Raw genomic sequence first — 17,521 nt, forward strand, 5'->3', positions numbered from 1 at the left:
TGTTTGGGAGAGATCTTTGTATCTTGAGAGTTCTCAAATATAACTTCTGACTTGCTTCCTTTGTGCTGGTTCATCCCACTACTGAGGATTAAAATTACTGACATCACAGCATAACACTCCCCCAAGTATACCAGGTTACGAGGCTTTCTTCTAAACCACAAACTGTTCATAATTCCCTTCTGATATATAATTTGGGACGGAGTCTGCAGTAAATATTTTAGACACTCAGCTTTTAAAAATGAGCTGTTTAACTGCAGTATCCAAAGCAAATAAAATAGTTACCTTTTGAGCTAACTGTGCTTGAAACATAAGATGCTCTTAGAATGCAGTACAGTATTTTACTTTTGTCATACTTTTGTCAAAAGCCAGGTACTTTCGAAAAGCAAGTTATTTTGGTATTTTTTTTTCTTTATCCTTTTTTTGCAAGCAGTTCATTATCACTTCTTTTTCCAAAGAAAACCAGTGCAGAAACCATGTAATGCACACAAATTTTAGTCAATCAAGTATTTTATTTTTAAAATGTTAAGAATTAAGTATGAGGGCCTTACTTCTTTGAGCTTAACTCACTTTGTTATTCCACAATAATGTTCTTACAGTTTACATGAAAAAACTTCTTTTGTCAAATAAGAAGTACACTTTTTTTAAGCTGCAAAGTGTATTCAAACTTTTTAGGGAGTTGAAAACTGTGGAGTTGCATAGTGCTACACTGTAAAATAGCGGTTGCAAATGACAATTAGATCAATTGATGATTTTTTTTTGATTTTTTTTTTTTTTTTTTATTATATGGATAATAGATTTTTGGTGCAAGAATTATTTTTTTAAAACCTGACAGTTGTTTTTACTAATTTTGATAGATTTCCTAAGCAGTACAGTGTGGTACAGTATGTCTCCTTTCCTTTTCTTCATGTGCCAAGACACAGAGTGGCTGCTGTGTGGTCATGTGGTAGTGCTACAGTCAGTGAGAAGTTCTGCTTCAATATTAAAGCAATTCAAATGTAAATTGAGAGAGGTATTTTCCATTTCATGAAAGACTTGAGTGTTCAATACATGGTTTCTAAATGAAGGTTAGCAAGTAGGATGTTTGAAAAACATTTATCTGATCCCACTCTGACAATATTTTATCATTGACTGTACATTTCCAGCAAGCACCCTGGAAGTATTTCAAAAGAGGAACTACTAAAATCCTGTTAAGCCATTGCAGTTGTCCTTCTTCAGACTCACTTCTATAATGATGATCATAGAAATACCAATAGTAACTGGGCAGCTGGTGCAAATGTTCTCAAAGTCTCATTGTTACCAGCCCATGTCCTTCATAATCCACCCTTTTTTCATTTTGTACTGAGCCTTTAGGCTCCTATGATAGTGGCTATCTCTTAGATAATATTTATAGAGCTATCAATCAAAATGTTGCTTTTATTAGTGTTGCTAGTAAGCCCTTAGAAGTTTTACTGTTCATTGCCAAAGCACAGAAGTGTGATGCCCCTTGCTGAGTCTGTGGGAATCCTTCCTTAGACATAAATGTGGGTTGTATAGTATAGAACTGGAACTTAGATTTGGCAATAGGAGAGTACTAAATACAGTTTCCAATTTTGAATGAGATAGTTGATGTCTGTAATTCTGAAACAGTACAGGGTATAATTAGTGAAAATTGCATTTAGTTTTTCCCCTGTTCTTTGGTGTAAAAATATGAAATTTGCAGTTTTGATAAATATTATAGTTATGATGAAGGTTATGATCCAGCATTTATGTTATCACAGAACTTGGAAATTTAGGAAAGAGGTCTGCCTACCAATCAAATATCTTGTCTTTTTCCTGTAAAATTCTGTCAGGGTATCATTTTATTAAGATGAAATACTTCAAAATTGTCTTTTTTTGTGTTGTCATTTTTTTGTTCCACTGTGATGTTTTAGTAATATGGTACATAAAAAATATTGTAAGGATTTTAAGTGCTGCAACACTGAGACATAGAACACTACCTGAGAAAGCCTTGGAGCTGCTGAAACAGCTTTAGCAACCCCTGTATTCAGCCCACAGGAGCTCTCCCTGTCCCTGATGTTGTAGGCTGGCTGGACCTTCCCTCCCACCCGTTTCCCCCCTTTCAGGAGGAAATATATGTATTGTATGCACACAGATTTTGTTTGGTTTTCACCATCTCTCTTTAAAGCCCAAAACTTTCCAGTATTTAGAGTAATGCAGCTGTGTCCACATCTGAAGACATCTAAATCACGGAGTGTTGTGACATGGCAATGTGAACCTGCAGTAGCTTTCTTGAAGAATATGCATATTATATTTACACAGTATCTGCATGTTTATATTTTAAAATAGAGAGATGATGAAAAGGTATGAAATGATGCAGAGTCCTTAGTGTGACTGAATAATCAGAACTTTGGTTTGTGTATGTAACTAGACATATAAAGAGTGTGCATTTGCTTTTAGATGCCCACTTTCTGGAAGTGCTGAAGGCCCGGTTGGATGGGGCTTTGAGCAGCCCAGTCTAGGAGGGGGTGTCCCTGCCCATGGCATGGAGGTTGGAACTAGTTGATCTTTAAGGTCCATTCCAAGCCTAACCATGCTGTGATTCTACAGTTCTTGTATTTTTATGGGAAACTTTTGGCTTCTTAACACAGTTGCTTGTCAGATAACTGGTCACAGAGGAGAACATGGGGAACATGGTTTGCATGTTGAGTCAGCTGTTGCAGCAGTGTTGTGTTATCTCACACAATGACATCAAAAGGTAGAACACAACTCCAAAATAAGGGTTGTCTCACCAGAGCTTTGTAGGAAAAGGAGATGAAAATAGAGACCACTGAGGCCACTGCTCTTTTCTGACAGCCCTGGAAGCACTGGTGAGATTAGAATGAAAGTGGTCTTTTCCCTTCCCTTCATGAAATGTCCTCTCAGAGGAACTGCACAGAGACAGTGCAGGACTCCAGCTGGTAGGATCTCATGCAGAATGGGTTCTGAGCAAAGGAATGTGACACAAAAGTTCACAACAGCACCTGAAAGCAGGTCATGAAACGATGAGTCCATAGAAACAAAAGAAGTCTTATTACAGCTCTTCCCCAGGTTTCATCAAATCCTTTCTCGTGAGCTGCATCCGCATCCTGATTCTCTTAGATTTCTGCACTTCTGTACCCCTTGGATTCTTGTATTTCTTCTGTCTACAAGGCTGTCTGGGCACCAGTAACTATGCTGGGAAGACAGTGTAGAGGTAGAAGTTTTGAGGTAGTCCCAACAAGTTGAATAGAAGGTACTGAGCAATGAAGCAGCTCCTACCCTGCCTGGTTGTATGTGCCTAACATATTAAATCTCCATTTCCAAAGCTGCTGTGCCTGGCATATTTAGATCCCAGCGTGTGCTTTGTGGGCTGAAAGCTCTGGCATGGGGCAGTCTGAATGGGATGACTCATGCACAAAAGAGACCTCCTAGAAGGTTCACTGTGCTACCAGCTGCAGCCTGGTGCTGAGTCCCCTGTCTGTCCCCCTGACATAACCGAACATGTGCTCTTTCTGACTGCACAACCTGTTAAGCTTCTCCTGCCCCATCTCCTGAGCAGAGGTGCTCTGTGTGCCCTGTCTGTATGCAGCTCAATCTGCTGGTTCTCATAAAGGTGAGAGGCTGGAGGGCAGAGCACCTGGGAAGTACTTCAAAGTGCTTGTAAGGTGCAGTTGGTTTGTGCCAGTATAATGCCTGATAGTGTATGGACCAAGTATTGTTGATCTCTCTGTGTGATTTTAAAAATGGGTTTAGATGTTTGAAAGTCTGCTTAGAAGAACTGTTAAGGTGAGGCCATGGTAATTCCTGTCTTCATATGTATTCGATTTGCTGGCACACAAAAGGTGCCATTTACACCCACCTTCACAAGCACAGGTGCTTCAAGCACATTTTACATGATCTTCTTTAAGAAAAGGTTAAACTGATGTCTGCATTCTTGCATGCTTTTGAAGAGTTTTCCCACCTTGTTTAAGAATTTTGCCTTGGATCTATTGTGTTTTGAAATCACTTCTAATTTTAATTCACTTCTCATTCATGGAAATTCAGTGCTTATCCCTATCTTCAAATACAGGTGGATATTGTCCTTTTTTTTCCTTTTTTATATGTTCAAAGAGAGTGGTATTGAAGATGTTTGCACAGTGAGATGGCACAATTTATTAGGGAAAAGATCTGTGAAGAGTTTGGAATTTGTGTGCATTTGCCTCGAAAGACTTCAGCAATTCCTGCATAGATTTTACAGGGCCTGTGTATATGTTCTCATGATTTCTTACAGTGCTGTAGTTCGGGGTGAATTCATCTAGGGAACTGTATTTTGCAAAATAACTGAAATATTCTTTCTCTTTATAGGCTTCATCCACACAACAAGTGGATGAAGGGGAAAGGAAAAGGTGTCCTTGCTAGCTAGGATAGCAACATGGGAAATACAACCACCAAATTCCGCAAAGCTCTTATAAATGGAGATGAGAACTTGGCCTGCCAAATCTATGAGAGCAACCCTCAACTAAAAGAAACTCTTGACCCTAATACTTCTTATGGAGAAACATACCAGCACAATACTCCACTCCATTATGCTGCTAGGCATGGAATGAACCGCATACTCGGGTAAGCATGAAGTTTTGCTTAGGTGTGAATAACTTTGTGTGTGCATATGTATGTGTGTGTTGCAGACAGAATTTGTAACATGTTCAAGGAGTAACAGAGAACTTAATTTATAATCACAGATGGTATAATAGTGTTTAATTTTGTTTTTAGTATCTTTATTCCTTTTTTGTAACATTAGCCTTGGACAGTTCAAGCTTGCTTTGTGAAGACTCTTACACCATGGTTCTTTGGAAACAATGATTGTTACACCATTCTTGATGTGTTTTCTTGTCCTAATCTGTTTGTAAAGCCATACCTATATGGACATCATATTGATTGTATATGCTTCCAGGTAGCAAAGTACATGCTTATTCTTGTGTTATTCAGGCACAAGATTCAGGTGTTCAGTTATTCAGGTTTTCATTTTCATTTGGGATAATAACAGTGAACTCCAATACCTTGATAAAGTTTATTATTGCTGCAGTAAACATGAACAGATAGTATTAGCTGCTTCCATTCTTCTTTATTTTTGTCAGTGCTCTAAGATCAAAGATTAACATCTTATCCACATCCAGACATTGCAGGTACAAGCTGTTCTGGTCTAGTGTTTCATAAAGCTGGTACTGAGTAGACATTGCTAAACGGCTTCTGCAGAGGTAATAAGTTAGAGACAATTTCATAAATGCTCTCTATCCTCTTGTTTGTATCTGGGAACAGAATGGAAGTATATGCTGAACTGTATTATTGTTAATATTCTTTTTAATTTTTCCTCAGTGTTGTAGATTCACCTAAGGGTACTTTATACTTTATAATTTCTCATCTTGATTTTTGTTTAATATTTTTCTCCATGTATTCTGTAGCTCTGTTTTTAATTGATGTTTTCATTTCATCATTGAATCAGTTTGTTTCTTAACATCCCCAAACTTTTCCCCATTCTTGATTCTTGAATTATAGGAAATATGTAACTAAACCTAATTTAAAATTTTTTTTTTTTTGGTCTGAGATTTTCAGGTTATTTCTCAAAGAAATACCTCTTAAGGAAATACAGCCTCACTGAGAGAAGGACACATGAGATTCTTTATGCATATGGAAAGAAATTGAGTCATAATTACTGACTTCTGAGCAGTTCACTAGTTAAATCATATTGCACTGTTACGATGATCTCAGATAATTGGTTTGTGTTAGAAAAAGAAAGGTAATTTAGAAATGACATTTAACTACTAGCTGTGGGAGACCTTTAGCATCTAAGTATCACAGGACAATTGAGTTTTATTTTGCACACATTGCAAGCCATGATCAAAAAAATTATTATTTTTTCTAGTTTGAGTCCAAGGTTTGCAGTATTTTTTTTCCAGTAAACATAGTGAAGGTGCTAATATTTGCTAGAGTCTGCTTCTGAAAAGCTGGGCTGTTAGAATTGTCACTGTTGCTACTAGTCAGTAATTTGCTGAGATTCTTTTTAGTATCTATTTCTCTGTTCTTAAGTTTTTTTGTTCAGAAGTCCTCTCTAAGACATTCTTCACAAAAATGTAGCCTTTTTATCTAAAAGTAGTAATTGAATAGAGACATATAGTGTGCCTGCTCACAAAGTTGGTAGTAGAGAGAGCACAGATGATTTCCAGTTCTGCCTCTTCTTTTTGATACAGAAAGTCTTTGATATTGCAGAGATTAATAAATTCAATGTTAAAATGAATCTTTTTATTTTTTATGAAGTACAGTAGCTAAAAATGAATTAATTTTTTTCTTACCGTATTTTGAGAGAGATTTTACAATTATTAGATGTCTATAATACTCATATTTATCTCTTCATTTAAAATTTAAAATATTTGGGAATCTGTAACTATAATAATTTGTAGTTCAAACTCTAGATGTTACTTAGATATCTAACGTATCATTCAAATTGTCTTTGTAGGCTGATATTTGTATTATTGTAGGTGGGTATGAACTGACGTGTTTTACAATTCACTGTGTAAAATTTTCTCAAAATAAGGTAGTTCAATGCAGTTGTCAGTACACCTTTTGCATAACAGAATACATGGAGAGAGGTTATTATGGGATGTTCTGAAATAACCTATCTGGCAATGCTGTTACCAGATACTGAGGGAAAGGACCAAACTCCCTGTTACCAGGTGGCTGGTAGTGACTGTCCAAAGAGACAGTGAAAGCACAGGCACTGAGTCTGCAATGAAAGGGAGCTGGAGAGATCCTGGTACAGCAGTCTCAGAAGTGAAGAAACAAGAAACCAGAGAAGATGTGAAAGGGTCGTAAAGCAAAACTCCTGACCTGGACAAATTTTGTATAATTCAGCAGGAATTCTGGCAGAAACTTAAGCCAACAAAACTTTCTCAACAATTTTGAACTGCACAGTTGTTCTACAGCGGGTGTCTGAGTCACCCAGCTGCTGTGCCTTTCATTTAGTATTTACAGCCCAGAAACTGGATTTAGTATATAATTGAGCTGTAGCCTCATAATCATTGATAAGCCTATAAAAATTTGCTGTTAATTTCTTTTCACAAGACTCAGCAAAAGAGTGTTAAAATACTGGGATTTTTTCTATGATAAATTTTAATGAGTATCATATGAAGTTTCAGTAATTAGAGATGTTGAAATAAAAAATGGAAGCTAGGTATTCGGTTAATAGGTAACTTCTGTTTGGTCTGCAGTCCTAAATAATGTTTGCCTGACAAATCATTATGTTATAACAGAGTGTTTAATGTTTAAAAAACAAAAATTGCTGGTCACAGCTAATTAGCACAAACAAGAATTTTCAAAGCACTGCTTGAAGTTACCAGAAGTTACTACCTAGTGCTCAGCAGCTCCCTGTAATGCTGTCCCAGTTCCTCTGTCCAGTCAGTAGGATTATGGAGTTAGAGTTTGGGTGAGGTTGTGTGATTGGAGGGCTTGCTCCCCAGAGCACAGGGGTGCCCAGAGTCAGGGTGGCAGAGCCGGGGGGGGACCCAGGAAGCTTATCAGAGGGAGGGAGGTGCTCTCTGCCCCAGGGCTGTCACAGGAGAGCCATCCACTCCATGTCCCAGCCAAAGCTGAGCCTGTCCGTGGTGCTGGTGGCACCTCCATGGTATCTTCTGGCTGTACAGAGGAGCTGTAGTTGCTTATTTTCTGATAAGGTTGAAGCTGCTCTGAATTTCATGGGGTTTTTTTTTCAGAGTTGCAGACAAAAAAGAGACTACTTCACTTTGTGGTCTCTTGACTGATACAGAAGTTCTGTAAATGTTGAAACTTTGAGAACCAAGTTGACCTAAATAATTCATGCTGAAATATTCAGAAAAATACAAGGTCTATTCTTTCTTTATCAAATTTCTGAAAATCTATTCAATGCTTTGCCTGTAATACTGGTTTTCCCTTTTAACTTGCTCTCCTGGCCTGGTATAAATATGAAAAATAAGAATGGTGTTAGTAGCATCTCTTTCTCTAGAAAGGGTAAATGTGGAAAACATGCAGTTATTGGCCAAAACAACAGGGTTCCACCGTAAGAAAATTTGTATTGACTGTATAAACCTTTTCAGTAGGTTGTTCAGAAATCCTAGTCTTTTTTTTCTTTCTTTCTTTTGTTCTTCATGGTAACTTTTTCAGTTATTAAATTTAGTGGTTTGGGAAAAATTATGAAGTTATAATAGTTGCATGTGCTTCTGTCGTAAAATTAGTTTTTAGAAGTTTTGACTTCTGATTTTAATATTAAGAATATCCACCTAACTATTTTCCCATTCTCTCACACAAAAAAAATAATTCTGTCCTGTTCTAATAACTAAAATGTTGTAATATACTTTAATGAATTATTTGTTAGGATGTCATTGTCTACATTATTGACTTCTAACAACAAAAAGCAAGTTCTTTATAGTTATCAGTAATTACACAGATAACTTCAATATTTAGTATAGCATTTTACTTAAAATTGATTTTATTCATAAAAATATGTGTGACAACACTGAAATTATTCCAGCTAGGCTCCGTTTATAGTCAGTGGATTACCTAGTCAGCCTAGGTAATAGCTAATCCTGTAAAATTGAATAGTAAACACTTGCAAAGCTGTAAATTACAGAACTTCCAACAATGGGGCATCCACAGCTTCACGAGACAACCTGTTCCAGTGTCTCACCACCCTCACTGTAAAAAATGTCTTTTTAACAGTTTTACAATGAAGAAAAAATTCACTGAAGAAAATGCCAAGAATTGCCAAAGACAGAAAACTGGGGACATTTGGAGGAGCAGCCACGGACATGAAGCAGCAGCAGTTCCTCAGTTTTTAAAACCTGTCACCCAGTTGGGCACTGTCTGCCAAAGTACAGCTAAGGCAGATTGAAAAACTCAGCCATGATCTGTAGTTCCAGGTGCCACTGTTGAGTGTGTTGAGTTACTGCTTCTTGCTACGATGTTTTTCTGCATCCTTTAGAAAAGCAGAACATTACAATGCTCTTCCATGCACATGTTTGGAGATTGTTTAAGTGCTTTTACTAAGACAATCGTCTATTTACCTCATTGTTCTTTTGTTTCCTTGGAAATCACATACTGCATACTAAGATGGCTTCATTAGTGACTGGTGAGATGGGAGGTATTAATGCAGTACATTATTTAAGATTTCTGATTCTCTGTTGTCTGTTGTTCTCAGTAGAACTCATGTGAACATTTTACCACAAGCAAAGTAAAATTGTATTTGGATTGTAGAAGAGTACAGCTTTCGTCCTCACTTGCCAGGATGACTAAATCTTTATTTCAACAAATTTTATTACCAGGTAGAGTTTGTGACTCTGTCAAGTTGATTGGTAACTGCTGAGTCACTGTGTCAAGTGACTTAACTTCACCCTGAGGTTAGAGGCACACGTGGCTTCTTTACCAGGGAGATCTGTTGGCTCAGTAGTAACTTGGAGTAATGACTGTCTGATTTGCAGTTGTTGATAAACAGAAGTACATTTATCAGAAATAACTGATTAACATTTATGGCTAAATGCAATGTCCAGCTAAAACATTAAGTGGCATTGCATATAAACCCAGTTTTCCTTTTGGCTGAAGCATAGAATGGGGATTATTTAATTTTTTTAAATTTGAAATTTTTTTCAATTTGAATGTTATTAAATTACTTCATTGAGACATTTAAGGAAAATAACCTTTAGTATCATTAAAGATCGAGCAGTATACAGATTGAAAGGATTTTTCTAGAGGGAGAGATAGAGGAAGATGAGACCTCTCTGTAATGCACTCATAGTTTCTAAGAAATTGAAATAATATAAATTATGCAAAGATTGTTAGTATTTGTTGTGTTATTTCATCATTATTGCCATATAAATAATATCTGACACTAGATGTCATATGCTCTGAGGTAATTTACTAGCTGATGTGTAGATAATGATCCCTGAACAGAAATACAAAGCTGTGTGTTTAAACAGTGAAGATGAATCCACTGATTGCTAGTTTCATGCTTATTATTTCATATTACATTTGTTCATAACCAATCAAAAATAATAGCCTCACAGTCATTTGAGAAGAGAATTCTGTGTGGATAGTCTTTTCAGAAAAAGATGTGTTTAAAGAGGGATTGGGAGAGAAGGCTGGAAAGATGACACCCAAGTTTGAATATTGGTTCTACCTGTAAAGAAATGTATAGAAGAAAGGGCCAGAGTCAGAGAAGAAGATCACATAGAATTTGCGTTACAGAAGACATGTAGTCACATAAGGTGCTGGTAAGCAGCCAGCTCCAGTGGAAGATGCTTCTGATTTGACACCCAGCTCTTTTTCTTTTGAAATCTCACTCAAAATATTGAATTAAAAGCCAGAAGTGGCAAGGGATCACAGAAAAAGGATTCCTGATTGTCCAAGGGAAGGCCAAGCTTCATAAATAAATGCAATAGACTTCTGGTTAAGAATAACTTAAGGATACCTTTTTTTTGCATTAGGAATGGCTTAATTCTGTGTTTTAGTGCTGCTGTTCCTTCTGACAGGCATATTATATTCCATTTATTGACACATATATAAAGCACGATTTTTTTGTCTCACAGTGTAGCAAATGGAAGGATTAACCAAGTTTATTGTTCCTCCCTTTCAGTGTACATTATCTTTGGATCTGTGCTCCAGATTTCAATTGTATCCCTTTGCCACTCCTGCACATTGTCCTCTTGTTTTTTTGTATTGTGCCAAGCTAAAGATTACTATCAAACTACTGAAGGGCATAATTATATCAGCTGACACAAAACCACTAAACCAGAGAAACTTTTCAGCCTATCTCCATCTTCTTAGTGAAGAAACTAGCAAGTTCTTTATGGTGCATGTTCGTGTAAGACCTTTCTTTGATGTCTGCTATGTAAACATGAGTCAGTCCTGAACTGGAACTCAGCCCCAGGTGCTGACCTACCTTTAATCACTTTAATAGTCCTTTGGAAACAAGCTATTTGGGGAAACTATAGGTGAAATGACAAAGGTTTTAGGGCTTTCTGGAACCAGTTTAGCAAAAAGTAAAGATGGTGCTTGCATTCTAGGCAGTATTTTTTACTGAACAGTTCATGAAGTCTTTAAAGGAAATAAGCCCAGAAGACCATATGCTGGCAAAGTCAAAAATTTCCACTTGAACCTTAGATTATGTTAAGTAAAAGACATGATTCATATAGGCCATAGATTGGACTTAGTTTTCACATTGATGTTTTTCTCTGAAAATCTGTGGAAATTATTTGAGTACTCAGGAAATTGATTTAATCCCAATTGCCAGATGTACCATACTTGGTAGGCATCATATGAATGGGAGGAGATGAGTGGCATTTCCGTTCAGCAAAAATGCAGAATTGGAGGCCAGAGTGGAGTACTTGACATAAGGGATTTTGTAATGTCTGTGAAGGCTTTGAACTTAGGATGGAAGTATTAGCTCTTCACAGACTTCCATCAGCAGTGGAGACAGAAGCATTTACAGCCTCTCAGATGTGGTTTTCTTTGGTGTCAGCCCAAATCACCACTGGTATAACTTCACTCCTTACCACAGGAGGATATTACTGGTGTTTATGGGAATTCTGGTAGTGTTAGTAACAGTTCATAGGTAAGGGTCCAATTGAATTTAAGGCTTACTAAAAGTCAAGATAATAATCTGTGGTTTTTCTTTGATAAATGGTTAATGATATGTCAGCAGATTCTTGATCTAGAACAGAAATAGTCACTGTCTCCTGCCCAGGTTTTAACTGCATACAGGAGTTTCCTGGGCTGTAAGAGAAGCTTAAGAATCTTAAAAGGAACAGAGTAAATACTAATAAAGATTTTTCTAGCACTGTATAATGATAAGAAATATCAATAACTACTTTTACTAGATGTGGCTTTCAACTTCAAGTAACTAATAATTCTCTTCACAAAATAATTTAAACCAGTTTCTACTTCTATATAGCTCTCAGTAATCACAAAGATTTCATCAAGTGCTTGCTAATACACTGTTTTTTTATGTTATATATGGGGGAAAAGTACTCGGAGTTAATGAAATAACCATGATTATTCAAGGTTTAATGTATCAGTAATGACCTACTATGTAAGAAACTGAATGATTCAATAATTGTATGAATTTATGCATTGTATATGAGTTTTAAATTACTGGGTAACAAAGCTTGGCTCTTCTCTATGTTGCTGTAACTTATGAGTTACCCATACTTCTCTTAGTGCTCAGAAAGCTGTGAGCTTTAGGTTTATGCCTGCACTGGAGTTTGTTTGCAGTGCAATCTTTTTAATAGCAAGCTGGATTTATGTGGTCTAACACAGGGACCAGAGGAGCTGTTTTGAAAGGCAATCCCGTGCAGATTAGTTTACCTTTTTGCTTCAGCTCACCATTTCCTAGTACCTTGTCTTTCTTAAAGCAACACTGCAATTTGCTGGAGAGTTTATACCATGAGTGCATTTCACTGGTTTTGAACAGATTCAGGCTTGCTGTCATCTGCACCTATCAGAACTATCTTTCTAATTTCATTTTATACTAGTTTGTTGGGGGGGGGGGTATGTACATGGGTACATTTCCATATTTTTTTATATGCAAACATTTATTTAGATATTATAGCATATATAATGATGTATATATAGCATATATAATGATGACACGACACTATAAATATAATGGGTTTCATGCCCCAAACACGAAAGATTTTATTACAACCTGAAGATGTTGGTTTCCCAGAGTGAGGGAATGTGCCAGCTGTTTATTATTCAAGTTCACAGCCTTGTGATCTTGAGTCTCTTGCTGATTTTTGCAAATGCAGATAGTAGTAGGTGTGAGTGTTACAGTCTTTTTCTTTTTTTGTCGCTTTTTACCACACTTTTTAAATGCTTTTATCACCCCAGGTTTGGATTCTGCTAAGAGCTACAGCTTGAAGAAAAATCTGGAAGCTGCAACTAAATTAAAGTCTGGCTGCCTTGTGGTTAAATGGTATTTCCCATAGGCAGTGCCTATTTTCACTCTTACCAGTACATTTTCATGCAAAATTTAGCTTTTTATACCTCTGAAATTGTGAGACAAATTGTAGGGTTCTATACCACTGCTCTGTGAAAGTCTTACACACCAAATAACACCAGTAAAAAGGGATCCCTGTCAAATAATGGATTTGTGGATGTCAAATACTATTTTACAGGGTTTTGGAAAGGAGTCATCGTCACTGACTTTCCAGTCATGGGTTCAGCTTTGCTTTGCTTCATTGGTTTGAGTTTTCCTTACACTAAAGAGCTGATCCATTGAATTTTGCAAGAGATTAAGAAGAGAAAAAGGGGGGGAATGCTGTTAGACTTTGAACTCCATTTATGTGCCTGGAGACAGGTGCTGGTTGCCTTTGGCAGCTCTGGTATTTCTCATACCCTCTTGTGAGATGCAGAAGTTGAGCAGCAAGCAAGGACAACAAGTAATAAAACCTACTTTTTGCCCCAGCCCAAGAGCATTTTTTACAAATGTTATAAAATTGTTATAAAAGATTTGCATATGGTTCTTACTGAAGTTTTCAATATGTTTAGAAACAGATGAATTTTTAGCTGCTAATTTTGACAGCAGGAAAAGCACTGAACTTAATCAAGTCAATAGCCTCCTAGGAAAGCTTTTTGGATTTCTCTCTTGGAAAAAAGTATCTGCTGATACTTCTTGCTGCAGAAGTTAAAAATCTACATAATAGATTTATTTGCATGGGGATATTCTTTGTGCAACTGTAAATCAGCACAGTGACACTTGAAAAGCTCTGGGTTGGATTTAAATCTTTTAATCATTTGGTTAATGCAGAAAATTGCCTTTTTATTTGTTTAAGAGCAGAAAATCTGCAAGCAGGCAGGATGTAAGCACTTCTTGGTTTAAATTAGAATATGTATACACATAACTTCTTTAAAAAAGAGTTTTATTGGGTTTTTTCCAAAAGCTTAATTGTATTGTGGAAAAAGATTATATTAGTAATTACTCACTAGTAAAAGTTACCTTTTAAACTATTTAGAGATTTTGAGTTTAAAAAGGGGCACTGATTTGATGGTCTTCAAATTCAACTTCCATGCACAGTTTCAGCCTGGGGCAGAATTTATCTCTGAACTGTTAAGGATAAGGTGAAATACCTTCCTCAGCCTGTGGCTGAGCGTTTGTATCCATTCAGGTTTTTTGTCTTCAACACAGTGAAAAACTTACAGGTTCCAACATGTACTCTGTCAGACAGGGATGAAATCCCCATAGCTTGAGATTATTAAAAAGAATTTCAGCAGAGTTCTTGAGAAAAATATAATGTTTGATTTAAAAAATAAATGGAGTTGATAAAGGCAGGATGCTCTCTTTAGCTGATATGATTCAGTAAGCTTTACTATCATGGTAGCAGAGGCTATGAATATTCATTTCTGTGGGTGAGATACTGTTTTGTAAGAAAGTGTCTAATTTATGGCTTTCGCTGTTCTCAACAGAAACATTGTGCTATTCTGAAATCAGAGGCACTGTAACCTGACTCAGGAGTGAATCACATGCTTTAAAATACCACAGCATGGAATTCCAGTCATGATAAAGAGCTCAATCTTGAAAACAGAAATGTACATTATAATACTATGAAGCCTAGAAGGTAATGATTAGATAACTAATGATAGTAGAGAAACATCTTGTAATTCTTGAAAGTAAAGAAAAAAAAAAAAAAAGCCATGGTTCAATGTTAAACAGAATCCACAGTTATTCACCTGATTTTAAGTAACATTTTACTTGAATTAGACACATAGCAGGAGTCAGTATGTTCAGTATTAAGCAACTCATAGTGGGAGGGAATGTTGTCAGTAACAGATACCCAAAGGACACTCCCTGACATTCAAATTATGCAGGTCTAATTAGTGCAGCCATCCGGCATGTTATACATCTAAGGGTAAACTTTGAGATAGGCTTTGGGTACCTGATGTGAAAGACAAAGTCCACCCACTTTGTGTTACTGATTGTTTCTGCCAACTTCCTACAGCCAGCTTGGTGCTGCGCCTTCAGGACAGTCGATGCCTTTAATGCTTCCTCAGTTGTGTGTCCTCAGGAATTCCTGCAAAATGCTTCTGTGTTGGAAATACTTTTGCTACAGTACTGCAGTCCACTGTGGTGATTGCAGAAGGGATCTGGCCCCTTCTTTATCACCCTTTCTTCTCTGCTCGTTTCACAACAAACTTGAAGACAATAAATATCTGCTACCTTTACAAACTTGTTTTTACATGTGTCAGGTAACACTAGCCCCTTTATTGACTTAATGACTAATCCACAATAACTGATTTTTTTATTCCTGCAAACTGTTAAAGAGTCAGGGAACGGCCTGAAGAGGGGAGGAACAGTGGCTTCATCTGGTTTTATGAGAACAGTGCACGTGTTTCTGCAGTGACTTCTTAAATGTATGTCCTGTACTTCTGATCTAGCTCTCCTTCCTACCTCCAATGAGTTTTTTCGCCATTGCTGTTTCTCTGACCCAAGTCCTATGAAGAGACAGTCTTCATTTCTGCTGTTTCCTCCCTTAAGAAAAAAAACCTGTTATTTTAGTATGGCTCAAAAGGCTAAAGCAAATTTGTATTCACAGGGTTTGTATGATATGTCTCAGTTCTTCCATTTCTGGACTGGATTACAACTTCTGTAATTTCTTGATGGCAAGAAGCAGCAGAAAGCTGTGTTATCTTTGGAGCTGTCAGGAAGCAGAGTTGTGATTCTGGGAGTCAGTCTTTTGTTTCCCTTTCACTGCTCAGCTGATCTTTTTTTACTGGATAGTGTACTACCCACTTTGAACTGCTTCTAAAGCATTCAAGAGAAGACTTCTGCCATCTGCATAGCTGAGGGTTTGGACTACATTGCACTTACATATATTATAGAGTGAGAAAGCAAATAGAGTCTCTCCTCGGTCCTAAAAATATGGGGTAGAAGAATGAATTTTTAAGACATTGCTTTGACATTATCTATTTACAGACTGCCAAGTGTACTACTATTCAAGGTATAGTGCAGAAAACCAAGAAATTATTTAATTTATCTTGTGTCTTACAACATTTACTACAATAAAATACAGAATTGTAGAATAAACTTTGCCAACTAAAACTTGTCGCACATTGACAGAGTAATTATATAAGATGTGTAATGATATTTGAGTAGTTCATTCTCATCCTGGCTGTTGACTCCTGAGAGAAATGGAGAAGAGCTGTCCAGTAGTAATTATCTAGTAAGAATGTTTGTCACTCACATGGCCAATGAAAATCCCAGCAAGAAAAGAGAGCTGCTGTAATAGACCATTCCAAATGAGTAGAACTGTGTGATAATTATTTTTCTTCTATTTTTCCCCCTCGCAGAACTTTTCTTTTTGTTAGAGATGGGAACCCAAATAAACGGAATGTGCACAATGAGACATCAATGCACTTACTGTGTATGGGACCTCAGATCATGATCTCAGAAGGAGCTCTTCATCCTCGCCTGACACGACCCTCAGAAGATGATTGCAGAAGAGCAGATTGTCTGCAAATGATCCTGAAGTGGAAGGGAGCAAAGTTGGATGAAGGACAATATGAACGTGCAGCCATTGATGCTGTTGATAACAAAAAAAATACACCTTTGCACTATGCTGCTGCCTCAGGGATGAAAACCTGTGTGGAGGTAAAAGTTGATATGTAATCACAAGTCTGTATAACTGCTGTTAGTAAATGACATGCTCAGTGTTTCACAAGGCTGACTCAGGTGAAAAAAAACTTTATATAGCATATTTAATTAACTTTTTAATTCCATTTTACATTAATTGTGAAGGCTACAAAGATAAGCTGCCCAAAACATGCAGTGGCTATGGGGAATGATGGAAAAAGGTGATTACATATATGTTAACTTCATGGCTTAATCTCCTCAGCACAAAGACACATATAGGCTTATGAAAATTGGAAATAGTTACGAGACTGTAACACTGGAGAAAAAGCTGTAAAGGTAAGCATAGGTGTACCTGTATGTGTAAAGAGAGTGCAGTAACTCCCTGCAAAAAATTAGAGCTTTTTATTCTGCTCTGTAGCTGAGACTGAGAAATACTGTCCATGTTTTAAGAACAGGTTTGATGTCTTTAATTTACAGTGCACAGCTTTTTTAGAGGATGCCACCCATATATGCTAAAGTTCTTCAATATAATTACCTTTTTACAAACCATACGTGTTGGGTTGGAAGGGACCTTTAAAGGTTATTGAGTTCAGCCCCCCTGCAGTGAGCAGGGACATCTTTAACTAGATAAGACTGCTCAGAGCTCCCTCAAGCCTGACCTTGAATGTCTTCAGGGATGAGGCCTCCACCACCTCTCTAGGCAGCTTTTCATCCACCAGTACCCCCAGATCCCTTTCTGCAGAGCTGTTCTTCATCACATCATCCCCAGCCTGTATTGGTAATGAGAACTGCCACTGTCCAGGTGCAGGAGTTTACACTTGGCTTTCTTGAACTTCATGAAGTTCATAAAAAATTAATGTTTGTGAATGTAGCAGTTAATAATGTGTAATTGAGAGT

General features: G+C 37.0%; 1 protein-coding gene across 5 annotated transcripts in view; it reads left to right on the plus strand.

The window, feature by feature from the left end:
* Positions 1 to 4,352: 4,352 nt before the first annotated feature.
* The window catches only part of ANKIB1 (ankyrin repeat and IBR domain containing 1), a 50,813-nt gene continuing 37,644 nt past the window's right edge, over positions 4,353 to 17,521 (plus strand). For all 5 annotated transcript variants that reach the window (XM_071735217.1, XM_071735218.1, XM_071735221.1 and 2 more), the window contains exons 1-2: positions 4,353 to 4,596; positions 16,342 to 16,642. In XM_071735217.1, the coding sequence (XP_071591318.1) occupies positions 4,409 to 4,596; positions 16,342 to 16,642 (489 nt within the window). In that variant the 5' untranslated portion in view covers positions 4,353 to 4,408. The remainder of the gene's footprint in view (positions 4,597 to 16,341; positions 16,643 to 17,521) is intronic.

The sequence above is a fragment of the Heliangelus exortis genome, chromosome 2, assembly GCF_036169615.1.
Source record: "Heliangelus exortis chromosome 2, bHelExo1.hap1, whole genome shotgun sequence".
In the NCBI taxonomy this organism is placed as follows: Eukaryota; Metazoa; Chordata; class Aves; order Apodiformes; family Trochilidae; genus Heliangelus; species Heliangelus exortis.